Here is a 24,919-nt window from a genome sequence, read left to right as displayed (position 1 = left end):
ACCTCATTCCAAGTGGGGACGTGCATCCCCTGTCCTTAATCCTCGTTTACGCAATGGAAGAAAGAGCATGGGGGGCTCATTAGCAAGGATTCACGGGCTCTCACCCTCCTGCAAGGTCATGCCTTGCCTCACTGGAGCTCAGATAATTTTGCATATGAAGCAGTTGGCCATGGAGGCTTCTTTTTTTTGCTTCACAGTTTGCAGCTGAGCTGCAAGGTGTCACGCAGTCGAAACAGCCACCCTGGCGAGCTCAGCAGCAGCTGGAAGAGGGCACACTCCTTGTTTGCAAAGCACGCCAAGAAACACGAACTGGGAGAAACAGAGCAGCCAAGAGACAAAGGACATCCAGTGGGATAAAAAAAAAATATAGAGGGAGGAAATTTGTGGGGGCAGCCCAGCATTCCTGCAAACTGCCCAAAGCAGCGGTGCCATCTCCATCCTTGGAGGTGTTCAAGATCAGGCTGGAGAAAGCCCTAAGCAACCTGGTCCGCCGCCTGAGTTGCTTTGGGCAGCAGGTTGGACCAGAGACTCCCGAGGTCCCCACTGCCCAACTTACCCTATTAAAATAAATAACAATAAAGTGACTACAAAGTCAGGTTGGCACAGCCAGTGTTTTAACCCTGGCAAGGCAGGGAACTGCACTTTGGCCTGAGTCCAACGCAAGATGTTTTGTTAATAAAGTTAGCTGCTCCCATGAGCCAGAGAGGCCCTCAGCTCTGCAGTTTGCAATCAGAGAAACCAAAGCCACGGTGTAAATGCTTGGGAGCAGAACGAGACAACCCCAAAGCCTTCAGTTAAGGCCTATCTCCTGGTTTGAACAGCAATCTTTCCCAGCATGAAGGAAACCCCACTGAAAACCTAATTGCAAGATAATTTCCAGCAGAACATGCTTCCAGTGGGAAGCCGGGGCTGGGGCGGGGGGGGGACAGACACCAAAAAAACCCCACCCAACTTTGATTTAGAAAAAAATCTCTGGGACAAGTAGGAATTTCAGAGGATTTTGAAAGTCTCCTCTCATTTCACACAGAGACTTTATTTAGACCTTAAGTCTAAATGTCTTAAGTTTTCATGTTTGACACGTAGCCAGGCAGGATGAGAAAGCCCGAAAGAAGTTCTTTTGCCAGACCGCTTCAATATTTTCTAAATTTAATTTCAGAGAGACAAAACAGGAAAATTTGCTTTGCGGCAGCTTCTCAACTTCTCTTTCTTGCTCCAATTTGAGAGAAAGAAAAAAAGGAAGTTGTGAGCACGGGGATCCCCCATCTCAGCCACAGCCACCAGCACAGTGAAAAGCCAAGTCTGAAGCCTGATGGACTCAACTGTCTGGATTAAATGACCGTTTTCATGTCTGAAGGGAGTAAATGCCACGGAAGACCCTTCAGGCAAGCCCGGGGGTCTGCCCTGGGCACACAGGAGCCGAGAGATGGAGATGGGTTTGGGATGGGGAGTAAGGGTTGCCTGCACCAGTGCTTTGCATCCCAGTCTTGCACCGCTTGGCCAAGCAGTTGGCCCAAAGCAGTTGTTTTCATTTATAGTCCCTTAAAGAAGGGCAGTGCCCTCCACTCTACACCCCACCCCCCTGCCCCATTCAGCACATCTGGGACGAAGTGGGGCCCTAAGGACCTCCGTTCCCTGCAGAGCACACCAAAAAAAGATCACCTGAAGGAAACATGGACTCTCTGGTACAATAACTAGATGCATGAGGTGGGCATGCACCACTCAGAGGTTGGTACCCAGAGAAGGCAGGAGCATGTGGAACCATGGCATCACTCCAGATTATAACCCACCTCTCAAAATCAGAGCCATGCTTCATAAAGGATGGGAAGTGGGTGAGGGCTGGCACAAGCCCTTTCCTAAATGCTCCAGGCTTTGACTTAAGCCCAGGGAAGTGTTTTGCCCCACCACACCAAGCCCTGATGAGCTTCTGCCTCAACACCCATTGCAGGTGCCCACCACCCTCATTGCACAGGCCTCCTCTGTCCTTGCACAGCTCAAAGCCATATGTACACTTTAGATATGGTTCTGCAGTATCACACGTGATGATACCTCACATTTCCAGCCTCTCCAAGGAGCACACCTCCCCAGGCAGCCCAGGCTTTGCACAGGCAGCACCCGCAGGAAGCATGGCCACGCTGCAGGCAGCCACGCTCCTCTTTGGGCACTTCCAGATGCCACAGAGCGTCCCACCACCAGCCCCCCCATCTACACTTTGTACAGAGATATTTCATCACAGCCCTCTTACCAAAGTCCCCTTCTTGCATTTGTTCCACCAACAAACATCAGGAGGGTGTACAAAGGTCCTCAGCAAGCGTGTTGGACTCCTTTCCAAACCTGAAGCCCGGGCAACGCATTCTCAGCAACACACCCTGCAACCTCAGCCCAAAAAAAGACAAGGGAAATGCTTGCCCAGGAGCAAGCAGCGCCATGGGAGGAGGTGTAACGCCTGCAGGAGCAAGGCTGGAGCAGGTCGATAAAGGGGCATCCTCATCCCGTGAATTCACAGCTGCTTTCTGCCTTGCGGGCTGTGATTTTTATAGCACCATCTTTAACATCCTTGGGGTTTAATTCCCCCTCATAAGCCTGGATGTGTTCATCATCCCTTTAAAATCCTCATTGCCATTTTTATATTTGCAACTCCTGTGGCTACAAGCTCTAAAGCTTAATTATGGAAATTGTAAAAAAAAATAAAAAATATTCACTCTTTTAATCAAATCTAAATGCAGGGCTTTTAAAATTCATTGATTTATCCCCTCTCCCTGGGATGAAGAGTGCTCTGAATAGCAGCCCACAGGCTTATTCCCCCTTCCCTGTGCTACAGCCACAGCCTCAACATGCAGCGATTTTTCTGCTTCCAACCTGTTTCATCAGTCTTTCCCTCAAAAAAAAAAAAAGCCGTACATTATATTTGAGGCAAGATCCTAGCTGTGATGAGGGACTTTCTTATAGTGGCACTTCTCTCCCTTCCAATATTTGGGATTGCTTTCTGCTGTCAGTAGGGATGTTGGAGGTGTGCTGCCCTTCTCTAGCACGCAACATGCGATGTATAAACACGCTTATTCCCAGCAGGGTGGCTAACCCTCTTGCTCCCACCCAAATTATCTCCCCGGTGTTACCTCTCCGCAGGCATCAGGGCCTGATGCAGCTGCTGGATGGTGGAGCGGAGCACACTGGGATGCTGGTGGGAACACAAGCCACCTCTGTTGGCCACAACAGCCCCTTGTCCCCGCACTGTCCCCTGCATTTGGTGACATCGCTACAAAGGTTTGAAGGAAATAGCTCTGCAGATGTTTATGAGAAAAGTCCTCCCCAAAAGTGTGAGAAGGAGGGGATGAAGTGGGTGGGAAACCCTCCCTCTAAGGATTTCAGGAGAAGGCGTTGAAAAAGGAGAGGAGCAGCAAGAGGACAGGACAGAAGGAACAGCACCAGCAGCCGGTGTCCCCCCTGCTCCTGAGAACAGGGTCTGGCACTCCTCCCCATCCCGTGTCCCCTGCTGCACTTGAGTCATGCCGAAAGCAGCCAGCATCTGCCTGCTCACTGTCTTGTATCAGTTCCTCACCCGCAGCACAAGGCCACCTCTCCCCCTCTGCCCAAGGGTGACTTTGCCCCTCCAAATAAAGGAACCTGCTCTCCCTTGTTGGGGGGCAGAAAGAAGCAAAACACACCCAGGAGAAAGGCCTTCCTTCGATGTGTTTTTCCTCTTTCACCCACCATGATTTGCATTCCGCTCTCAGTTCCCTCCCATGGTGGGTGAGGCCCCACTAAGCCAACCTGCCCAAACCCCCATGCCCAGCTCCACCCTCCCCACCAAGCCCTGCTAGCAAATAAGATGAGGAGGAAGACTTTGAATTGTGAAGAACAAGGGTCAAATAGGCCTCCTCCCCAGGCAGGAGCTAAGCCCCAAGGGCAGCACAGAACGTCTGTGCACAAGGGCACACCTTGTCCAACCACTCTGGTGCCACCAGCCAAAATCCTCATGTAGTCCCGATCTGGGGCACATCAGCTTACTAGAGATCTCCAGGAACAGCCTCCCCCATGGAAGTGGCTTATGGAACAGAAGGGATAATAACAACTTTTTAAAAAAATAATAATTTGGTAGCTGCTTATCATTAAAGAAACGTGATGTGGGAAACCCCGGTGTGGGAAACCCCCGGGAACAGCCGCTTCCCACTACTGGGGGCACTGGGGCCATTCCCAAGCATCACTCACTCCTCTGCCTTTGGTTCACACCTCCCACAAATCCAGCCAGCAAGATGCTGCCGGTGACCTCACTGCCGTATCAAGGGAAGAGGCAATCTCATTCACTAATGAGTTTTCATCCCCTGGCCTTCATGTAACTAATCCTTCAGCTATTCCTGAATGGGAAGGCACCACGTTACGCTGCCGGGACCTGCCTGGCCCAGCATTTTCCCACCTCCCTCACCCACCGCCAGCACTGCCTGTAGGATTTCCTCAGGAAGGAGTTCCTGAAGGCTCATGCACACAAAACAATGATCAGCTCTAAACCAACAAAAAGCCTGACCACTTTCCTCCCACACCCCATGGCACACACTGAAACACACCCCAAGCAGAGACACACACCCTGCCTCCTCCACGCACACAAGCAGGTCCCTGTACCCAATCTTTGCTCAACACAAGCACCAAGTGGGATGCGAGGATGCACCCGAGGACCCCACCTCGCTCCCCACCCCTTTTTTTCCCCTAAGCACCTGGGAAAGATGCTCCAGCAGACCCAGACCCAGACCCACCTCAGCAAGCCCAGCTGTACCGAAAGCCTCACAGCTGATGGGTGGGGAAGAGGCACTCACCAAAAACCTCACCAGTTTTGGGGCACTTGCCCTAAGAGCAGCCTTTCTCCCATCGCTGCCCACGCAGCACTGAGCCTCAGGCACTTAAGAGTGGACCCAAACCAGTGCACAGACACCAAAGTGGGACCCAGGTGGACAGGGCCACCCAAGCCTAACCCACCCCCGGGGCTGTCCCTATCCCACAGAGGGCAGAGCCAAGCAGACCCAAACCGAGGGAGAGGAGAGGATGAAGCAGCTGCCACGGAGCCTGTCAGCCCCAAAAACACCAGGTCAGTGTTTATCCTCCACCCCCAAAAGGGTCCCGTTCCTATCCTATCCTACCCTACCCTATGCCTTGCGTTTCTCCTCCGAAGCCAGAAAGCCTATGCTGCTGTTAAAGTAAATAGCAAGGGTTGCTATTTTTATCCAGCCCACTACCAGGCATGCTTTATTTTTGGTGTTTAAACTGCAGGCTTTTTCGTGGGAGGGGGAAGAGGGAGGGGAAAAGGCAGAAGCATGGGGGAAAAATGAGAGGAATGTTTCTCTGGAAGCAGAGCTTTCCACTGCTTACTTTAAGCCAGACCAGTATCTGCAAACACAAGCCACAACCAGGAAGGAGGGGTACTCATGTCTGCAGTCACTTCACATCTCCTCCCATACCAAGGAAAACCCAAATATATTGGTCCTGGTTACCAGCTGGGTGTTATCAAGGCAGAAGTGAAGCTCCCACCTGTGTAATGGGGCAAACTGGTAAATAAATCAGCTGAATCAAGTGAAACAAGGAGGTGTTTCTATTTTCAGTGTAAAATTAGTAGTGTTTTCCAAATAAAATTAGGGGTTGAGGGGACCTTGGAGGAAATGGAAGTTATCAGGGGGGCTTTTCAGCATGGGAAAGGCTTTGATCTTGCAGGGAAATAAGGAGTTTGTCAAGGATGAATGGAAAACAGGGGCTGGAGGTAGGATTTGATTTTCAGCTGGTCCCAGGCCTGGGCTCAGATCAACATCCTGTGATGTGACAGGAGCTTGTCTTGTTGGAGCTTAATAAGTTTCTCAGCTTTAGGGGCATCAGCAAGCAGAGAGATGCGTAATCTGGAGCAGCAGTGATTCATCGATATCTGAGTCATGGCTTCCTCTCACGCATTAAAGTTTCTGAAAAACAAAGCGCAATCCCTTGGACCCCATATTCACTGGATGCCAAACAAAACTAGGAGGTGGCAGGTTGAAACTCACCCTAAAATCTAATTTTTTCCGCACTGCATGTGAAAGAGCTGTGAACTCCTCACTGCAGGAGATATCTGCAGGGTTAAGCTTCAAATGGCATTTATATTTTTTCAAATATATGCACCACCATGGAGAATAGGATGCCAGGCTAGACAGAGCTGTGGTGTGGCTGATTATATTTGTATATTCTTGTGTTAATTCTAAGTTTCTTCAAGTCCATCCAATGCTTTCCAACTTGGTCTAATGGTATCACTACACTCGATGGCATCAAGACTCTACAGGTAGCAGCATCATGAGCGGTTTAAGTGCTGAGGTCAGTGTTATCGGTGCCACCAGCTCTGCCTCTTTGTCACAACACTCCCGCCTGAAACCAAGTGGGTGCCAAAGAACCGTGCTCGGAGGGGCCCTCGAGAAGCTGGGGAAGGTGGAAGCGGCTCCTCCCTCAGCGAGGCCTCTGCCAAATTAAATTAGCTACAAGAAAGGACCAAGCCCCAGCAGGGCTGTTTGCCCAGGGAACAAAGCAAACCTCCCAGCCACCGCAGTGGCAGCGCTGTTGGGGACAGGCGGGGCTTTCATCCCACTCAACCCCGGGGACAGGCACCCCTGAGCCTGATGCCTCTGGCCACGCTTGCCCTTGGAGACCTCTAATATAATAAATATTTCCGGGCAAACCTATTAGGGTGGTTTCAAAGGTGACATTACACTTTCTGGTGCTGTGGAGTGGCCGGGTGTCCCCTGGCTGACTGCCAGCACCCATGTGGCTTCTTCCGAGTGCCCTGGGAAGGGTGTTTTTGTAGGGTGATTTGGTACCCGCAAGTGAGGGAACTGCTGCAGCTTAGCGATGAGTGGAGAGCCAGGATGTAGAGAGCCGGGACGGGGTGAGATGTGATGTGGAGGGACGGGATGGGGTAAGCTGTGGTGTGGTGAGCCATGAACATGGTGCAAAGCCCAGGGACCTCCATCCTGCAGCATAAAACCAAGGAAAAATCTCCTGGCATTAACAAGCAGCAAATCTTCAGGTAAGAAGTGTTCCTGCAGCACATAAACACCTTGCCAAAGGCTACTAAGAGGCACTTAGCACAAGGTGTAGCCTGCAACATGCGTTTCTTGGGGTTTCTCACCCTTCTAGCCCTAGCGCTATGATGAAGGCTGCAGGAGGGAGGGCTGCAGAGGCATTCAAGGCTGGCAGGCAGCTTCCCTCCATCCCTCCACCCCTCCTCGCCGCCCCTCTTTCCTCGTATTCCCACTGCAGCTTTGCTCCTGGTGCTGCTAGGGCATGGCACCCGGAGCACAGGGGCTGTTTTCCAGCAGCCTCGAAGGGTCAGGCAGCCCCGGATACCCCAGCTGGATGAGTTAGCACCAAGGCCAAGTGGAAAAGCAAAGCCACTGGCTCTGGAGCATGAAGGAGGGCGAGCAGGGCAAGCCCAAAAGTTTTGCAATCCGAAAGGATTCAAGCTGGCCAGAAAAATTCCAGCAAAACATTTTTCTAGTTGCAGCTTGCCCGGCTGTCAACATCACAACACTGCACAGAGATCGCTCAGCCATGGACTAGGAAGCAATTGGGATCCAGTGATTCCTGGATATCCCTCATATGGCAATAAAAAAGAAGATGGAGAGAAAACAGCAAGTGAAAGCGGGGGGTGGCCATCTGAATTGAACTGAAATCTAACTTTGAAAATACCAAAACCCTGCATAACCTTCAGTGCCTTCCTTGGGTCGAAACATCATTTATTATCTTCATGGGCACATAGCACTTATAACGCTGGTGGGTGCTGCCTGTGGAGGAGAGCAGCCCCCAGGGTGTCCCCTTCCCGTGGGGATGCTCCATCACCTCCTGCTCAGCTGCAGCGTCCCCTTTCCAGGGACAAAGCGTGGGCATCAGGGCGGCACGGTGGTGACAGGGTGCAGCATAGCAGTCCTGCTGCTGCGTTTCGGGAGATGGAGTTCTGTCCTGTCCTTAAGTCTCCCAACAACAGCAGCAGCAGCATCGCCTCCCCTGCAAACCCCCACCGCAGCCCCCCCCCAAAAAAAAGTTTCTGGGGAAATCTCTGCTGTGCCGAAACCCGGCCCCCCCTCTCAGCGAGGGAAAACACTTTATTCTCTCGCTCTTCCCAGCAATTTTTGGCATATTTCAGGCCTGGTTTGGTACCTCCCTCCGCGCCTCCTTCCTAGACTAAACAACTCCCAACTTCGCCAGCCCTTCCTGAGTGCCCGGAACCGGCAGTGCCCGCGGACCCCGCAGCACGGAGATGCCGCCTTTGTCCCCCCCCCCCCCCCCCCGCACAGTTTTGGGATTGTGTAAGGCGGTGGGGGGTGGTGGGAAACAGGGTGCCGACGCTCCGCGGGGAGCCCCAGGTGGGGCAGGGAGGGCGGCGGGGACGGGCCGGGGGCGGAGGCAGGCGGGACGGGGCGTCCCATTTCCTCCGGCAGCCTTTGCCGGGGCGGGCGGGTAGGACGAGGCGAGGGGCCGGGAGCGCGGAGGTAGGTCGGCCGGCGGGGCCGGGGTAGGGGGGTGGTGTCGTCCTCGGGAGGAGGGTCCCGGGAGGAGTCGCTCCCCGCAGCTGCCGGGCATCGCCAGCCGGGATGGTGTTATCCTTGACTTTGTGTTACCCAAACCCGAGGCTTGTCCCCTTTTTCTTTCTTTAAGGCCACAGCATCTGCTTCCCCGTACCCTTCCGGGTGGGCAGCAGCCCTGCCGCGGCGAGATTGGCACTGGGGATGGGTTTTGGGGAGGGGATGGTGGCACAGCCTGTGGGGCAGATGCTGGCAGAGCCGGGTGGGGACAGTGGCAACTTGAGAAATGGCGGTGAAGAGCAACCAGCTCTCAGGGGATGTTTGTCAGAAGGCGGCCTGCCCAGCACCAGGGGTTTCGCGTTGCAAAAGCTAGAGGTAAGGCTGCAACCAACAAATTTTGCTGTTACTTTCTCCCCTGGAGAACCGCCGGGCTGGCCCCCTGGTCCTCCTGCAACCAAAAATGTCTGCGATCCACCCCAGGAAGGGCTGGGTGGGGGCTGCTGGCCAGCCCTGGGATCGGGGGGGGGGGCAGTGTTGCCTGTGCCGTGCCACGGAGGAGACCGAGGTATCCCAGAGCAGCTCCCGCTGCTGTCCGGGATGGCAGCAGTGCCACTTTTCTGAAGGCAAAACTTTGTGTTCTGGCCGGGAGTTGGTTGCACCCATCCCGGCGCCGGCGGCAGCCGCGCGTGTGCAGACAGCGATCACAGCGTGGGCTCCAGCCAGCAGCTTGCCAAATCGTTTCACTTTAACCCTCTTATCCAACTCTCCTATCGGTAGTTTTCCAAGTAGTTTTCACCTTTAGGGTATGAAAGCATCTATGTGCTGCTTCTGGCTGGGAGGTTTGATGGCGGTGGGAATAAGATGAAGTTGGTTTTGTTTGCTGGGTGGTGGCTTTTTTGTGTTTGTTTTGTGTGGGTTTTTTTTTTTTTGGTTTTTTTTTTTTTTTTTTAACATTTGAGGGAGGTCTCTGGAGCCTGCTGCGAATTATGGGAGACTAGTGGCAAAACTCTTACTATTCACCATTTCCAAAAAAGTGCAATTCCAGCTAAGGAAAATGTTCACCCTCAGTGTCAGGTTTCATCCAGTTTTCCTTTGAGTCTGCAGGTGCAAGCAGGAAAATAGATGTCACTCGTGTGTGTGTGTAGCTGTGTCTCTGCCAGCTCTTACCAGAGAGCTTGCAGGCTCTGAGAGCGAAGCCTCTCCTAGTCTGACTCATAGCTATCACTGCCAATGTAAAGTGGGTATAAAGCTGATATAAAGCCAGTAACAGAAGGAAATGGTCGAGTTTAATATTGTGACTCCTGCTTTGCACCACTTGGCATCTATTGCATGAGGTGAGATCTCACCAGAAGCAAGGTCTCATCCGCAGTAAGGAAATGGGGGTGGCTGCAGGTCAGATGCCTTCGTGTCATCCCTGCAAGTCCTGAGTTGCAGCTGGACGCCAAGCGTGGGGGAGTTCAAATAACCTAGAAGTACTGGGGGCCAAACCCCACAGGCCATGGGCTGTAGGTTGGTTGTCCTCTGGAGCTACCCTTGCTCTCAATATGGATGCAGGGAGAAGCACCCGAGCCGGTCTGCATGTCAGTCAAGAGGAGTGGGTTGAGCTTTGTTAGGCTGGAGGAGACTTCACGCAGACATGGGAGCCTGTTGAGGGTTGAGTCTAAAGGACTTGCAAAATCAGGTCCTAAAACGTCTCCAGCTCTCTCCCCTCTGCCATGGTGACCCTGCATAGCAGTTTCCAGCCCTTTGCCCCCTATTTCCAGCCAACTGCAACTTTTCTGCAAACTCTACCTCCATCCCCAGCCACTGTGGTTTCTTTGCAGCGCACAGGATGTGGGCAAGCCAGCATTGCCAAGGCAACCCCTATGTTTTGATTTCCCCATGCTCAGGCTGGCAGCCTCGACCCCTCCAGCTCAGCCAGACGAGCCGTGCACGCTGATAGTTTGTGGTGCCATCCCATGCTGGCCCTCAAAAGGAGCTTGTTTTCCACCCACGGCTGCCTGTAAATTTGGGAGGAGTAGCAGATGCTCCCCACCCTTGAAAAAAAAAGCTACTTCAGAGCCAACATGGATTAAAGAACCTCATGTTGGATGCCCGATTTTGATTAAAAGTTACACAAGCCACGGAAACCCAACCATGCAGAGCTGCCATACATCCCTGGCCACAGGGTTTCGCGAGCAAGTTACCATGTCAGCTTTCCCCTGACTTGCTGCCAGCACTGGCTACCCAAAAACAAAGAGCTCATTTAGCAGGGCATTTAGCATCCCTCCCCGAGATGCTGCCCTGGCTCCCAGTGCCTCCCTGGCCCCATTTTTTGGGCCCGTACCTTGATCCAAAAAAAACCAGCCGACATCCCAGCTGCAGCTCCATGTGCATGGGGCGTCGGGTTCACACCCACAGTGGACCCTGGCACAGCTCTCCCCATTTGTTCCCCCTCGAAGGGGACATGTTGCTGTCACTCCAAATTGAGCAGCAGCATGGATTTTTCCTAAATGCAGCTCCTTGCTGCTCACGCGGGCTTTCAACTGGCTATGAGAGGCCTTGGGTAAGCCCTCTGCCCTTGGAGTTGCGGCTGAAGAGGCACCGCTTTTTCCGCTCTCCCCTCCCACCCCCCCCCCCCCCTTATTTTTTTTTTTTTAATTAAACTGAAGAACCCCTTTCTTTGGCGCACAGACATCCCTTCATCTACAAAACAAAGGGCGATGCACGCACCCGAAAAGAAAAGGCATTTGAACACCAGCTGCACAGCCACGCTGAAAGGTGGCCCTGGGATCTCAGTGCTGCTTGCTCAGGGTGGTGGCAGGTACCTCTGCCATCTACTTGCAAGGGATGCTTGGCCTCCTGCCTGCTGCCGTCCATCCCTGGCTGGGTACTTCCCAGGAAGAAGCAGCTAGGCAGCAAAGGCCTCTGCAGTGCGTTCAGCTGCCCTTTAAAGTGGAAACGTTTCAAAGGGCTCTGCCTTTTTTTTTTATTTTGGACTTTCCTTTTTTTTTTTTTTTTTTTTCTCTGCAAACAATGAATTACAAGTTTAAAAGGAAGTTCCAGCCCTCCTCAGAAGTTTAGAGGCAATAAATATAAAGCAGCTCAGCACAGGAATAAAATTGTACATCCTGTTTTGTCTGAAATTAAGGCGGTTGTTGTTTTGGGGGTTGGTTTGGTTTTTTTTTTTACTTCTTGTTTTTGGAGTGAAGTGTATCATAGTCGTCCAGTATTTCTGCCTGGATAATGAGCTGTCAGAATATTTATGGATAAATGGCAAACCTGCTTCACACAGATGATTCAGGCCGAGGAAAAGCCGCTCTGTTTATTTGTGTTGCAGTTTATTACAGCTGTCTTAAAAACAGGCCTGAGTGAAGATGAAGGCTGGGACAGGGAGCAGTTTGAAGAAGTGATTCTCAACTCTTCCCCTCATGCCTTTTGCTTGTAATGCCTGTGGGCAGCAGATAGCAGAGACCGGCACGCAGAGCACCCTTCCTTTTCACCCCTGTGAGCAAAAGCAGATCTGTAACACTCACCGCGGGCTCCAGGCAGGGGTTAGGAAGGGGACGGATGGCATTGCAGCCTCCGAGCCTTCCTTGGTAGCCCATGATTTCTCAGTTGGGGACAGCGGTGATATCACCATCCTCTGCCAGGTAGGGAAATGAGGAAATGCAGGGAGCAGCTGGTTTCCTGAGGCCAGGAAGCTGCTCGGCAGCAGAGATGGGGTTGAAAAGGCTCTTCTGCCTCTTCCAGCACCATCCCTCCCTCCTGGGTGCATGCCTGCTTGTCTACCTCTTAACAAAAACCCACCGTATTTTTTTTTTATTGTTTAATTCCCCTTCTAGCAAGCATAAACTGGAAGGTGCAGTAGACTAAACAAAACCCCAGCAATAAAACTTGAGCAACAACTGCTTTCATTTAGCCAAAGCCCAAACCACCTCGCAGAGCGCTGTGTTTCATTTGGTTAATCTCAAATGAGAGTTTTTCAGAAAGGCACCTGCAGAAATTCATGTGTCCATTTTCATCACATTTCCATGCATATGTTCAAAAGAGAAAGCACCAGCTAATTGCGTCCAGCTCCGCTACGTTCCCATGCAGATCGAAACAATAAATTCATAGCGCTCAGTCTGTTTCTGTGGGGGAAAGGGAGGATAAACCTTTTCTTTACATAGGATCTGAGCACTTGGGAAGTCCCAGATTGAGACCTCAGCATCAACACTGAAGGATTGGGCTCTTGGGGTCCTGGCAATCAGGTACAAAAGCCAGTGGTCAGGGGTGGCTGGTGAAAGAAAACGCTGTACAGCATTGTAGGTCCCAGGACAGTGCTTCCGAAAGCAGGTTTTCCCTTAGGAGCCGCCAGCTTCCGCCTGGGCAGCAGCACGAGGGCTATGGTTAGGGTTGGGTGGGACTCATGGTTTCTTTTTTTGGGTGAGGCGGGCAGCTTTGCTGTCGTTTAGGAGGTAGGGTGTGATTGCAAAGCGAGGTGGGAGATGCGCAGTGGCATGCCAGCTGGGTGAACTGGAGCATCCCAAAAAGCTCGGTACAAGAGAGCATCCCTTAGCAGGTGCCTCAACAGCAATAAATGCTATTCAAAGCAAGGAATGGTAGTGCTCCAGACATGGAGCCTTTAACCGAAACCAGCGTGGGTCCCCTTCCCGTTCCTCCCTAGAGACACCTGGGCTCTGCAAGACCTGCCAGAGGGAAAGCCGACAAGTTGGTGGTCACGGGGGTAGGTGGAGCAACCCCTCTGTGAAACCTTTGGAGTTCAGGCTGTACCTCTTATGTTACATGGAAGTGTTGGCTTTCCTTTTACGGTGCCTCAGTTTCCCCTCCTGTGCACATGGGGATTTTGATATTCCCTCAAGAGGCTGTGTGGCATGAATCCCAAAGGCTGGCAAAGACACTGATGTACAATACAGTGAAACATGGTATTAGAGCCTGATATAGCTCCTGCTGGCTCTTTATCTGCACAGTCCGTAATGTGGTGACCCCAGTGTTGAATCAAAACTGCAAAGTCATGGCACAAAGCCCCCTGCCCTACTCAAAACCCCAGGAGCTTTGCCTGGCCCTAAGAGAGGAGGAAAAAGCAGAGGCAGCAGCTTCCTGCCCCTGCAGGAGGGCTTCCCCGGGAGCCCTGCCTGCCACTCAGCAGCACCTCTCCTTCCCCGAGGGAGAGGAAAACCTTACGTCAGGCTGCAGAAATGCTTCTCAGCCCTACCCAACCCTTGGAGCAATTCCCAGGTGAGGCACAGCGGAGGCTTCTCCGTCCCCAGCCAACCCTTGTCCTCACCCACCGCTGCCTTTGCGGCCAGCCCCAGGTGCATCAAGGCAGCCATGGGTGCCTGACCACAGCCTGGAAGTCACACTGACCATAGTCCCCATTAAAAATCCAGGTGGTTTAAGCACAGCCCCCATCCAAACCTCTCAGCTGTGCCCCAGGTGCCAGAGCAACAGGACCAGACCCCAGCGTGGTGCCTGGCACAGGCACAAACCATGAGAAATGGTCTGTCCAAACCAGACACCCCATCGCAGTGTAGGTCAGGGGTAAGGAGGGGCCTGTGACGTGTTGACTCCCAGCTCCAATGGCAGCAGTACTGCTCTCTGCAGTGGTCCCTTGCCTGGACCAGGCAAGTCCCTACCTAGACAGGAAGCAAGGGTTGAGGTGTATGTTCAGGGGGACGGGATTTGTGCTCCACCACATGCCAAGATAAGTAAGGATGCCCAAAGCCCTCCTCGCCCATCCCCACCACCAACAATGAACCCCAGGAGAGGTTGGGAGGCTGTGTTTCTCAGATGGGAACACCCAAAGGGACATGGGTGGCAGCATGGCCCAGCCCCCATGACCCCAGACCCCTCCAAGGCAGCAGACCTCTCACCCTGCTGAGGCTTTGCTTGTGCTGGCAGCTCAATGGAGAAAGTTGCTGAGGGAGCAGGCACCTGATCTGTGTGGTTTCCCATCTCTGCAGGCACCATCCAAAGGCACTTGTGGAGACCACTAGCTGCTTACAGGAGCTGAACATACCCCAGGGGGCCTTCAAGTAGAGGGAGGAGCACAGTCAGTCTGCCCAGGAGCCAACATGGAGCAGAAGATCAGCTCTTTCTTTAATTCTATCTTGGAGCTCATCCGTACCAAGCATGAGGAAGGTGTCTTCAACACCGTGTGCCTGGCCGTGCTAATGGGTCTGCCCTTCGTTGTCATCATTGCATTCATTTTCATTTGCTGCCACTGCTGCTTCTGCAGCCAGGTGGGAGAAAGCAGGAAGAAAGGTGGCACCAGCAGCAACGGGCAGATGCACGCGGAGAGGAACAAGAAGAAAAAGAAGAAGAAGAAGAAGGATGAAGAGGACCTGTGGATCTCTGCTCAACCCAAGCTGCTCTTGCTGGACAAGAGACCCTCCTTGCCCATCTAGCAGACAGGAGGGTTTCAGGCCCTCCCCTTGGAGATGCCACCACTCCTTTCAGCTGTGCACTGCGGGAGGTGAGGAGATGCCAAGGCTGCTGCCACTTTATGGTGACTTTCCAAAGAGGCTGAGCTAGCACGTTGAGGTGCCAGCACAGAGCAAGGCAGTTTGGCACAGGTTTATGCAAGTCCCTTCTCCCCCACCATGACAGCGTGCCCAAGGGCAGAAACCCCTGCAAAGGACAGGTGTGCACATGGACACATGCCCTGCTGAGCACATGAGGATGACCTGCCACTGGGCCGCATGTACCTCCCACCAAAGCATGACACCCACGCACCGGGCTGCCATGCAGCAACTGGGCATGAGGCTCTCCCTCTGCACTTGTGTGCAAGCACATGCGCTGTTGCATGGATAAGGGTGCACGGGACCACATGCACACAAACACCGAGCTGCTGGAACACTCACCCTGCACAAACATAGATGGCCGCATTTAAAGTAAGCACCGGCATGCCTCATTCGCTTGTCCTGCCGCGGAGATGGCACAACTTGACTGTTGAGGCTCTGTCCAAACCCAGCTCATGTTGGAGGTGCAAAGAAAGCAAAGCATAGAGTTACCCCACAGCTCAAAGGTATGCCATCTTCTGGGCCACCAAACAGAAGGCAACTGAGAGCATCTGAAGATGGATGCCCTTAGCACAACCTTAGAGACGTCAACCCACCATCTTAAAGCAGCAAAGCAGAAGGATGCGTTGCCACCCAGCCAAGAGGCAGGGAGGAGGCTGCAAGACTGGCCCTTTTGCACCAACACTTATAAAAAATCTTCCTTGAAAGACTGTTTTATACAGACTTGCCTTTAGAGAGCCCACCACACTACTGCAAGAGCAGAAACACAAGCTGAGGCTGTGTAAAGGCTTAGCTATGGGCATTAGAGTTATTTATTGAATGACTACTAAAGAAGAGCAGGACCAAAGCACCGCTGTCGCAGGGCTAGGCACCCCTAAGCAGTGTTGAAGCAGCAGACACGCTTTCCCAGCATGCTCAGCCGTCCCTTTGCCCTGCAGCCTTTGTGCATGTGCAGACGCATGAGCACACGCCACCGACAGCTGATGCCACGCAGGCAGCTCTGTAGGCCACACAGATTGCTTCTGTACGGCTGTCCAGCCAGCTGGCTCTGGGATTTGGGATGTGCTGTAGGAGCAGAGGGGGTTAATGTTCATGCCCACAGTCATACCTTACCCAGGGATGCATCATACAGCTGGACCCTGCATCCCTCTCCATCCTCATCTCCCTTGGACGTGCAGTGGCTTGGCTGGGCACAGCAGTTAATGAGACCACACACAGCTCTCACCTCTGCTCTGGGTTTGAAGCTCTGCTCCTCCTACATCTGCATGCCCAGCCTACCTCCTGAAGAGCTGGGGGTCTCTGCTGTCCCCTGCTCTTTTCCTCTCCAGGCTCTGTCTCCGCCAGCTTGTTCTGCCAGCAAGGGATGCACGCGTGTGAAGAGAAGCCCCATGACATCTGTTTTTTTACCCTGTGTCTTTACACTGGATGTTTTCCTCCCACTTTCTTCCACTTCTTAAGCTGCTGGAGCAGTCTGGAGCTGCCAGCCAGAGCCAGACATCTGGGGGACAAGCAGCCAAATCCACATGGGCAAGCCTGGACAGAACTGCTGGACGTGACCACTTCCAACACAGGCGAGGGCGATGGCGCCTTCCCCCAGCTCCCAGAGCGCACACCAGCAGGGGGGCAAAGCCACCGGTTAGAAGCGGCCACTTGTGCCACCCAGTCCCAGCGCAGCCTGTTTTGTCCGACTCGGACAGGGCGGCGATGTTAACATCACATCACGGGGTTTGGCTGCATGCAGCTGTGCTCGTAACGGCCGGGAGACCAGGCTTCTCCTCACACAGCCCTTTCAATTGACCCCATATGTGCCTTATTTTCCAGCTTGCTTTGCTAGCACTGAAATAAGTGAGTTCCTTCTCCTCCAAAACAGGAAGCAACATACAATGCTATAAAAAAGAATTAGTATTTGCCACACCTAATCCTAGAAAGAAACATGCAGGAATAACTCTGGGCTCTGTCCCAAAGCCCCAGTCCAGCTGGGACCCTGGAGAACCAGTGCTACACTTGTATTATTCCTTCTTCCTTCCCTCCTTTCCCCTACCCAGGTACTTTTCCCAGTCCTCCTGCCTCCGCCCTCACCAGGTGGGCAAAGCAGTCTCCTCCTGTGGGCAGGAAAGCTGCCCATGCAGGTGTTCCTGCTGCGATTCAGAGGCACCAACAGCCTCAGAGGAAGGGTGGTGTTGCCTGGAGGAATTAAAAAAAAAAAAATTGGAGCGGAGGGAAGCACCATGGGAGGCCAGAGGCTTACCGGAGCAAGCAGGGGCATGGAGACAGCCAGCTATGGCAGAGTACAGCCTACCTGGTGTGGAGCTGATGGGCTTTGCGTGGCTGGCTCCCAGCAAGGAGGTCCTTCTCCAGAAGGGTTAGCGAGTAACATTTCAGGCGAGAGCAACTGATTCCTACAAGAACCAGAGAACTGTTAAGAAAATGTCTGTGTTGTGTCAGAAACAACATCTCCAATCTAGGTTTTTGGGAGTTCAGAGCCAGGTCTGAATTTCAAGAGCTTCCCAAAATCATCATTCACACCACCCCCGGGCCGGACAGGGAGGGACTAGAGTACCATCCTGCCCTGATCCATCCAACCAGTGGATGATCTGAGCCTCTGCACCCCATAAAGCATGGGGGGTTACTTGCTCAAGGACTGCTGTTTCAGTCAAACCATGCACTGAATCAGCTGTTTCTTGCGACAAAAGCAAAAGAGCAGCAACAGCCTGAGGTGCACCAGGACCTGTCACCCATCAGACAGGCAGCAGCAACCCCACAGCACCCACACTAACAAGGTGGCAGGAGATGCATGGTACAGAAATTCTGCTGCATGGGTCCCTGCTCTCCAGACGCCTCTGAACTGCCTCCCCACAACTGCATTTCAGTATCAACCTTTTGTTTTCATGAACAGACCTTGCAAAAGTGGGGGAAAAAAATAATATTTTTTGCAATTTTTTTTTTTAAACCAAAAATAAATGACTCTCAAACTGCAAACAAATACCACATTTCTAGCTCTCAGTCATGTGTTTATTTTCCTGGGGAAATCTTTCTTGTATCTGCATCCTGGCCCTAGATAAGACACTGGTAGAGCTCAGCAGGCAGAGGCTGTGCAGCCTCTGCCTGCTGCCAGCTGTGCAGCTTGGAGAGATGTTTTCTTAAAGAAACAGCTTAGCTTAATCGAGTTTAATGGCCTCGACTTGTTAATGAGCACGGTCAAGCGGTTCTCTCAAAGGCAGAAAGGAGCAGGAATGTTTGTGCACTGCGACAGGTGGGCTGCACAGGGTTTTTTTCCTTGCAGAGTGTCAGCAGTGCAGACTGTTTAACCACAGTTGGTTTTGATCAGACAAGTATTTCAAGGTGTCTGCAGCTTCTCGCGGCTGTCTGTTGGGCACGTCACAGGACCAGGCGTGCACCTCTGCTGAGCAGATCCTTTCCTAATCGTGCACCACTGACCTCTCCCTCCATGAGGACAAAAATAAATGTGCCTTTAACCGGGACCATGCACCAAGCTGCGCCTTGCGCGCAGAGCTGAGGCTCTGGGGGAGGCTGGTCGTAAGAGGTGTGCAGGACTGCGGCAACAAGCAGCTAGAAGTGGCAGAGACACGGTTTTGGGGGGAAGGAACATGCAGTGCACACCTTGCATCTCTCCAGATGGCAGCCCTGCACACTGTATTCAGGGCTAGGCATTCTTGGGTAGCATGGGCTGCAGAGGGGAGGTTCCTGGGTCTTAGGTTAGAAACAGGCAGGGGTTGAGTTCAAGTTGAGCACCCTGTAGCAGTCCAGGGATTGAGGGGGATTCAAAAATTGCCCCTGCATGCCCCTGCAACCCCACTAAGAGGGGAGAATGTGATCTTCACTGACTATTCCTCTATTTATTCAGCCAACAAAGCCTAGAGCAGTGGCCAGAAGTAACATTGCTTCTTTCCAAGCAACTGCCCCGTGCAATAACACTCTCCTCTCTTCTCTGCAAATTACACCATTCAGAGTGCAACATCTTTGGGCAGAGGCAAGCCCTCTCCCCCCTCCTTCTGGGGCAGTGGGGAGGCAGGTGAAGTATCCACCACCTCTCCCCCTGCAGCAGCATTTCTCTGGGGTGTTCCACAGCAACCACTGGCTGTGCTGCACCCCAGATAGGTCCTGGCTCCTGAGGCCCAGCAGTGGGACAGTCTCCGTCAACACAGTGATGCCAAGGCAGAGAGATTCCTTCTGGGATTCAAATTCTGCCCCTGGGCACGTTGCGAACCTCACTGGCTATAAAATGTAAGTGATCTCAGGGCAAGGCAGAGGTTTTGAGAATCTGTTTTGGCCCTGCGGCATCGCCATTACATGGCTGGGTATCGCAGCAAAACAAGGGTAATAAGGGCACGTGAAATTTTTATGGGACTACCCCAACCAGCCTGAGCCTTGAAATCAGAACAGCCAGTTCCTGAAGGTAAACAAAGTGCATTATCTGAGCGGTCCCAGTTCCTAAAACTGTAGCACAGACTCTGGTTAACCCAAAAAAGGTATTTCCACAGAGGCCACCTGGATAGGGGGAAGTTTCTCCTGCACTAGCATGAAGAGATGCTGCCATCCTGTGGCTGTTCGGAAATACTGACTTCCCACAATGGTTTTCCAGCTGCCACCACTTTCACGGCCCTTCCTGGTGAAAGAGGGGCCCATAATTAGGAGGGACAAGTCAATACTGCAGAAATGGCAAATAAGGTGTCTTACTTGCCTTTACCTCTGAAATACAAAACTCATATTGCTTAGGAGAATATTCCCTGCTCTGAGGTAAGATTCAGCTTTAGAAGAGGATCGTATTTTATCTCTGTACAGGAAAAAGCTGCTGGACACAATCACGCCTGCTGTTTTTTAGAGCATACGCTTACTTTTAGAGTGGCTGTGTGTCATGCTAGTCCTCCAGTCCTCCTCAGTCACCTTCCTCATGTCTACACTGTGCCCTTTAACTGAACAACATAGTGAAACCTGTCCTTTCCTACAGATAAAGCAGGTGACGGGAAGAAATCACCACAGTAAAGAACCCTCATCATTTCCCTGTGTCTTTCTCTCATGCTCTTAGCACAGAGCTTGCAAAACAATTGAAGTACAATTTTCCTTTCCCTTCCTCCCTCCATTACTCTCCTCCTTCCCCCATATTGCAGCTTGGATATCCTAACGCAGCTCAGATGAGTCTCTGCTGGCCCACCCACACAAGAGGCACAGTCTTAAAAGTACCATGAAGAATTTGGCACTCATCTTTGAGAGACTATTCTCTAGCTAGCTCCCCTCAACCAGTTCCTAGCAGCCACTTTGCAGTATTAAGTCATGAAGAAATCACATAGTCCCCATCCCTGTTTTGGAGCAGGCTGCAAAGGCCTAATATTCACACCCCCAGTCTGGGCCTGCATATCGCTCCATCTCTGTAAAGAAGGCTTAGTTTAAATAGATAAAAAAATAAGTCTGCCACCCAAAGCAAAGACGACAGAAATATTTTAAGACCTCCTTTATTTGCAATTTTATTGCTTCCCCAAAGTCTGGGAAGGATTCTTTAAAATTCAGCTTAGCATTGGGATAGGAAAGGCCATTAAGACATAGGGCAATCATGTTCCAATCTGCTCAGACAAGGAAGCCTTTGAGCAAGCATCATTTGGTGAGCTCATACTTCTTCACTGGCTGTAGCTGGTGGTCCAGAATTTTAATATCTGCTGAGGGAAATAAAATAAAGCTCACCTTTATGGCTGTGAGGAAAAAAGCAGCCAAATGTGAAACCATGTACTGGACACTGCCTGAATCTGCAGACAGCTTGGAAGAAAGGCCTGACAGAGACCGTGCAGGATCAGTTTAACTTAGAGATGTTCATTTTAGAGGTGGATGACAAGCATTATCATTTCAGCATCGCCAGCTACCACACTGCTAATGAAAAAGCAGAAGGTGGCAGATGGGAGTCAGAGAATTTTGTTCATGGTCTGTAAATGGCCTCTTAGGCAAGTGGTATGCAGAGACAGGCTTGGGATGGTAAGCAGAGCTTGAAGAAGTATAGCCCTTACACTCACCCTATTCTGGGCCTTACCCAAAAGTATGAACATTAATTCACTACATGTCTCCTTAGGCTTTTCTTTGGGCTGGGAGACAAGCAAAATATAGAGCAAATCACCCGGAGAGATGTGATAGTGGAGGCTGAGGAACCCAGACTACAGACCTCACCTGGGTTAATGAGCCTTTCCAGCAGCCTGACAACATTTCCCAAAACCCATCTCTTTGAATAGAAGAAGAGTAGGGAATAGACAGGCACCACTGAAAAGAGTCTGGCCCCATCCTCCTGACACCCACCCTTGGAATGCCTCCAGAGATGGAGACTCCACCACCTCTCTGGGCAGCCTGTGCCAGGGCTCTGCCACCCTCAAAGGAAAGAAGTTCCTCCTCATATTTAGGTGGAACTTCCCATGCTCCAGTTTGTGCCCGTTACCTCTTGTCCTGTCACTGGGCACCACTGAAAAGAGCCTGGCCCCATCCTCCTGACACCCACCCTTTCAGTATTTATAAGCGCAGATAAGGCCCCCCCTCAGCCGTCTTTTTTCCAGACTGAAGAGACCCAAATCCCTCAGCCTTTCTTCATAAGAGAGGTGTTCCAGTCCCCTCATCATCTTGGTAGCCCTTTGCTGTCCCCTCTCCAGCAGTTCCCTGTCCTTCTCGAACCAGGGAGCCCAGAACTGGACACAGTACTCCAGGTGCAGCCTCACCAGGGCAGAGCAGAGGGGGAGGATGACCTCCCTCCACCTGCTGGCCACACTCTTCTTGATGCACCCCAGGATGCCCTTGGCCTTCTTGGCCACGAGCACACATTGCTGGCTCATGGTCATCCTGTTGTCCCCCAGAATTCCCAGGTCTCTTTCCACAGAGCTGCTCTCCAGCAGGTCAGCCCCCAACCTGTCCTGGTGCAGGGGGTTATTCCTCCCCAGGTGCAGCACCCTACCCTTGCCCTTGTTGAATTTCATAAGGTTCCTCTCTGCTCAGCTCTCCAGCCTGTCCAGGTCTCTCTGTATGGCGGCACAGCCTTCCGGTGTTTCAGCCACGCCCCCCCCCCCCAGCTTTGTGTCATCGTCAAACTTGCTGAGGGTGCACTCTATCCCCTCATCCAGGTCATTGATGAATATATTGAAGAGGACTGGACCCAGTACTGACCCCTGGGGAACACCACTTGTCACTGATCTCCAACTAGACTCTGTGCCCCTAATCATGACCCTCTGAGCTCTGTCTTTCAACCAGTTTTTAATCCACCCCACTGGCCATTCATCTAACCCACTCTTCCTAAGCTTCCCTACGAGGATGCTGTGGGAGACTGTGTTGAAAGCCTTGCTGAAGTCAAAGTAGACAACATCCACTGCCCTACCCTCATCTATCCATCCAGTCATTCCATCATAGAAGGCTATCAGATTAGTCAGCCATGATTTCCCCTTTGTGAGTCCACGTTGACTACTTCCAGTAGCTTTCTTTTCCTCCACATGCCTTGAGATGACTCCCAGAACGAGCTGTTCCATCATCTTTCCAGGGATGGAGCTGAGGCTGACTGGCCTGTAGTTCCCCGGGTCCTCCTTCTTGCCCTTTTTGAAGACTGGCGTGACATTGGCTTTCCTCCAGTCCTCAGGCACCTCGCCTGTTCTCCGGGACCTTTCAAAGATGATGGAGAGCAGCCCAGCAATGACTTCCACCAGTTCCCTCAGCACTCCCGGGTGCATCCCATCAGGACCCATGGACTTGTGGACATCTAATTGACTTAAATTGATCTCTCACTTGATCCTCCTCAACCAAGGGGAAGTCTTCCTCCATCCAGACTTTCCCTGTTACTTTCTCCAAAGCCTGGGACTCCTGAGGGCTGTCCCGAGCAGTAAAGACAGGAGCAAAAACGCATTCAGTAACTCCACCTTCTTCGCATCCTCTGTCACCATGGCTCCTGTCTCATTCAACAGCAGGCCCACAATTTCTCTAGTTTTCCTTTGGCCTCCAATATACTTGAAGAAGCCCTTCCTGTTGAGCTTGACATCCCTTGCCAGGTTTAATTCCAAGGAGGCCTTGGCTTTCCTCATTTCATCCCTGCATGCTCTGACGGCATTCTTGTAATCTTCCCAAGTAGTCAGTCCCTTCTTCCACTTACTGTAAACTTCCTTCTTCCACTTGAGCTTTTTTAGAAGCTCGCTGCTCAACCACGCAGGTCGCCTGCGTCCCTTGCCCCATTTCTTAAGAATGCAGCGATCCTGAGCTTGGAGAGAGGGGTGTTTGAATATCAACCAGCTCTCTTGAGACCTCCTGCCTTCCAGATCCATAGCCCATGGGATCTCTCCAAGCGGTTTCTTGAAGAAGTCAAAGTTAGCCCTCCTGAAGTCCAAGGTTGCAGTTCTACTTGTTGTTGTTTTATGCGTGCTACCCATGATCCTGAACTCTATTTTCTCATGATCACTACAGCCAAGGCTGCCCCCAACCTTAATGTCCTCCACCAGTCCCTCTGTGTTTGTCAGTACCAGGTCCAGTAGTACTCCTCCTCCTTGTTGACTCCCGCACCACCTGTGTCAAAAAGTTATCATCAATGCACTGGAGGAACCTTCTGGACTGTGCATGCCTGGCTGTGTAGCCTTCGCAGCAGATACCATGGTGATTGAAGTCCCCCATGAGAACCAAGGCCTGTGATTGCGAGGTTACTTTCAGGTGTCTGTAGAAAGCCTCATCAGCTTCCCCATCCTGATCAGGTGACGGTGTCCCTCATATTCACCTGCCCCTTAATCCTTACCCACAAGCTCTCAACTCTCTCTTCATCTGCCCCCAGTGGGAGCTTGATACATTCCAGATGCTCTCTCACATAGAGAGCAACTCCACCACCTCGCCTGACTGGCCTGTCTTTCCTGAAAAGGACACAGCCATCCATGGCAGCATTCCAGTCATGTGGGCTGTCCCAGCACGTAATTGCAATGAGATCATGGCCCTGCAACTGCACACAGATCTCCAGCTCTTCCTGTTGATTCCCCATGCTGCGTGCATTGGTGTATAAGCATTTCAGAGAGGGAGTTGTGTATATAGTTTTCACCCTTGAGATGTGGTATGCCTTCTGGCTCTCAGAAATACTGGCACGCTCCCCCATAAGTGCTGATCTACTACACTCAGGCACCTCACCGGCAGGCCCAGTAGCATCCCCACCCCCCCTTCAAATCTAGTTTAAAGCTCTCTCAATGAGCCCCAATAACTCTTGTCCTAGAACCCTTTTCCCCTTACAAGATAAGCTATTCCCGCCTGTTACCAGTCGGCCTGGCATCTTGTCAAAGAACCCAAAGTCCTGCCAGAGGCACCGGGCTCGGAGCCAAGCATTGATCTGCTGGCTCCGCCTATTTACTCCCTCATCATTCCCCGCAACTGAGGGGGCTAGAGGAGAACACAACTTGCAATCCCAATCCCCTGACCAGTTGTCCCAGGGCCCTGAAATTTCTCTTCATTGCCCTTGGACTTCTCCTCGCTACCTCGTTGCTGCCTACCTGAAAGATCAAAAGGGCCTAATAATCTGAGGGCCGTACCAGGGAAGGAAGCTGCTTCTTCACATCCTTGACCCGGGCCCCAGGGAGGCAGCAGACCTCCCTGTGTATCGGGTCCGGCCTGCGTATTGGGCTTTCTGCTCCCTTCAGTAGCGAGTCACCTATGACAATGACCTGTCTTTTGTTCTTTACTGCAGAGGTTTTGATGTGGGGGATGGTCTGACTAGACCTTGCTGACACCTCCAAGGTAGGAGAACTACCATACTTACCATCATCCAGGTTCCCTTGCAGAGCACTATACTTGTTAGACAACGGCATCTGGGAAGGTGGGGTAGTCACTGGGCAGTCACAACAGTGGTGGCACCTGTTGCACCAGTCAGGAACTTCTTGCCATTTCCCCATGTCCTCCAAGTCA

The 24,919-nt window shown here is 52.1% G+C and overlaps 1 protein-coding gene across 4 annotated transcripts; it reads left to right on the top strand.

Moving 5' to 3' along the window:
• The first annotated feature begins 8,431 nt into the window (after positions 1-8,431).
• On the top strand, positions 8,432-18,012 carry KIAA0040 (KIAA0040 ortholog). 4 transcript variants are annotated; one of them, XM_054212959.1, is made up of 2 exons: positions 8,432-8,486; positions 14,465-18,012. In XM_054212959.1, exon 2 carries the CDS (start codon positions 14,576-14,578, stop codon positions 14,906-14,908), a length of 333 nt encoding a protein of 110 aa, XP_054068934.1. In that variant the 5' UTR covers positions 8,432-8,486; positions 14,465-14,575; the 3' UTR covers positions 14,909-18,012. The 4 variants fall into 4 exon arrangements, with proteins under 4 accessions (XP_054068934.1, XP_054068933.1, XP_054068936.1 ...); XM_054212958.1 differs by lacking the exon at positions 8,432-8,486 and adding an exon at positions 8,531-8,894; XM_054212961.1 differs by lacking the exon at positions 8,432-8,486 and adding an exon at positions 13,207-13,227.
• The last annotated feature ends 6,907 nt before the right edge of the window (positions 18,013-24,919 follow it).

The sequence above is a fragment of the Rissa tridactyla genome, chromosome 8 (genome assembly GCF_028500815.1).
Source record: "Rissa tridactyla isolate bRisTri1 chromosome 8, bRisTri1.patW.cur.20221130, whole genome shotgun sequence".
NCBI classification, from domain to species: domain Eukaryota; kingdom Metazoa; phylum Chordata; class Aves; order Charadriiformes; family Laridae; genus Rissa; species Rissa tridactyla.
This window is presented reverse-complemented; position numbering and strand designations above follow the sequence as displayed.

What these genes read in the sequence shown, in the direction of transcription:
- KIAA0040 (XM_054212959.1), top strand. Translation starts at nt 14,576, where the DNA reads ATGGAGCAGAAGATCAGCTCTTTCTTTAATTCTATCTTGGAGCTCATC.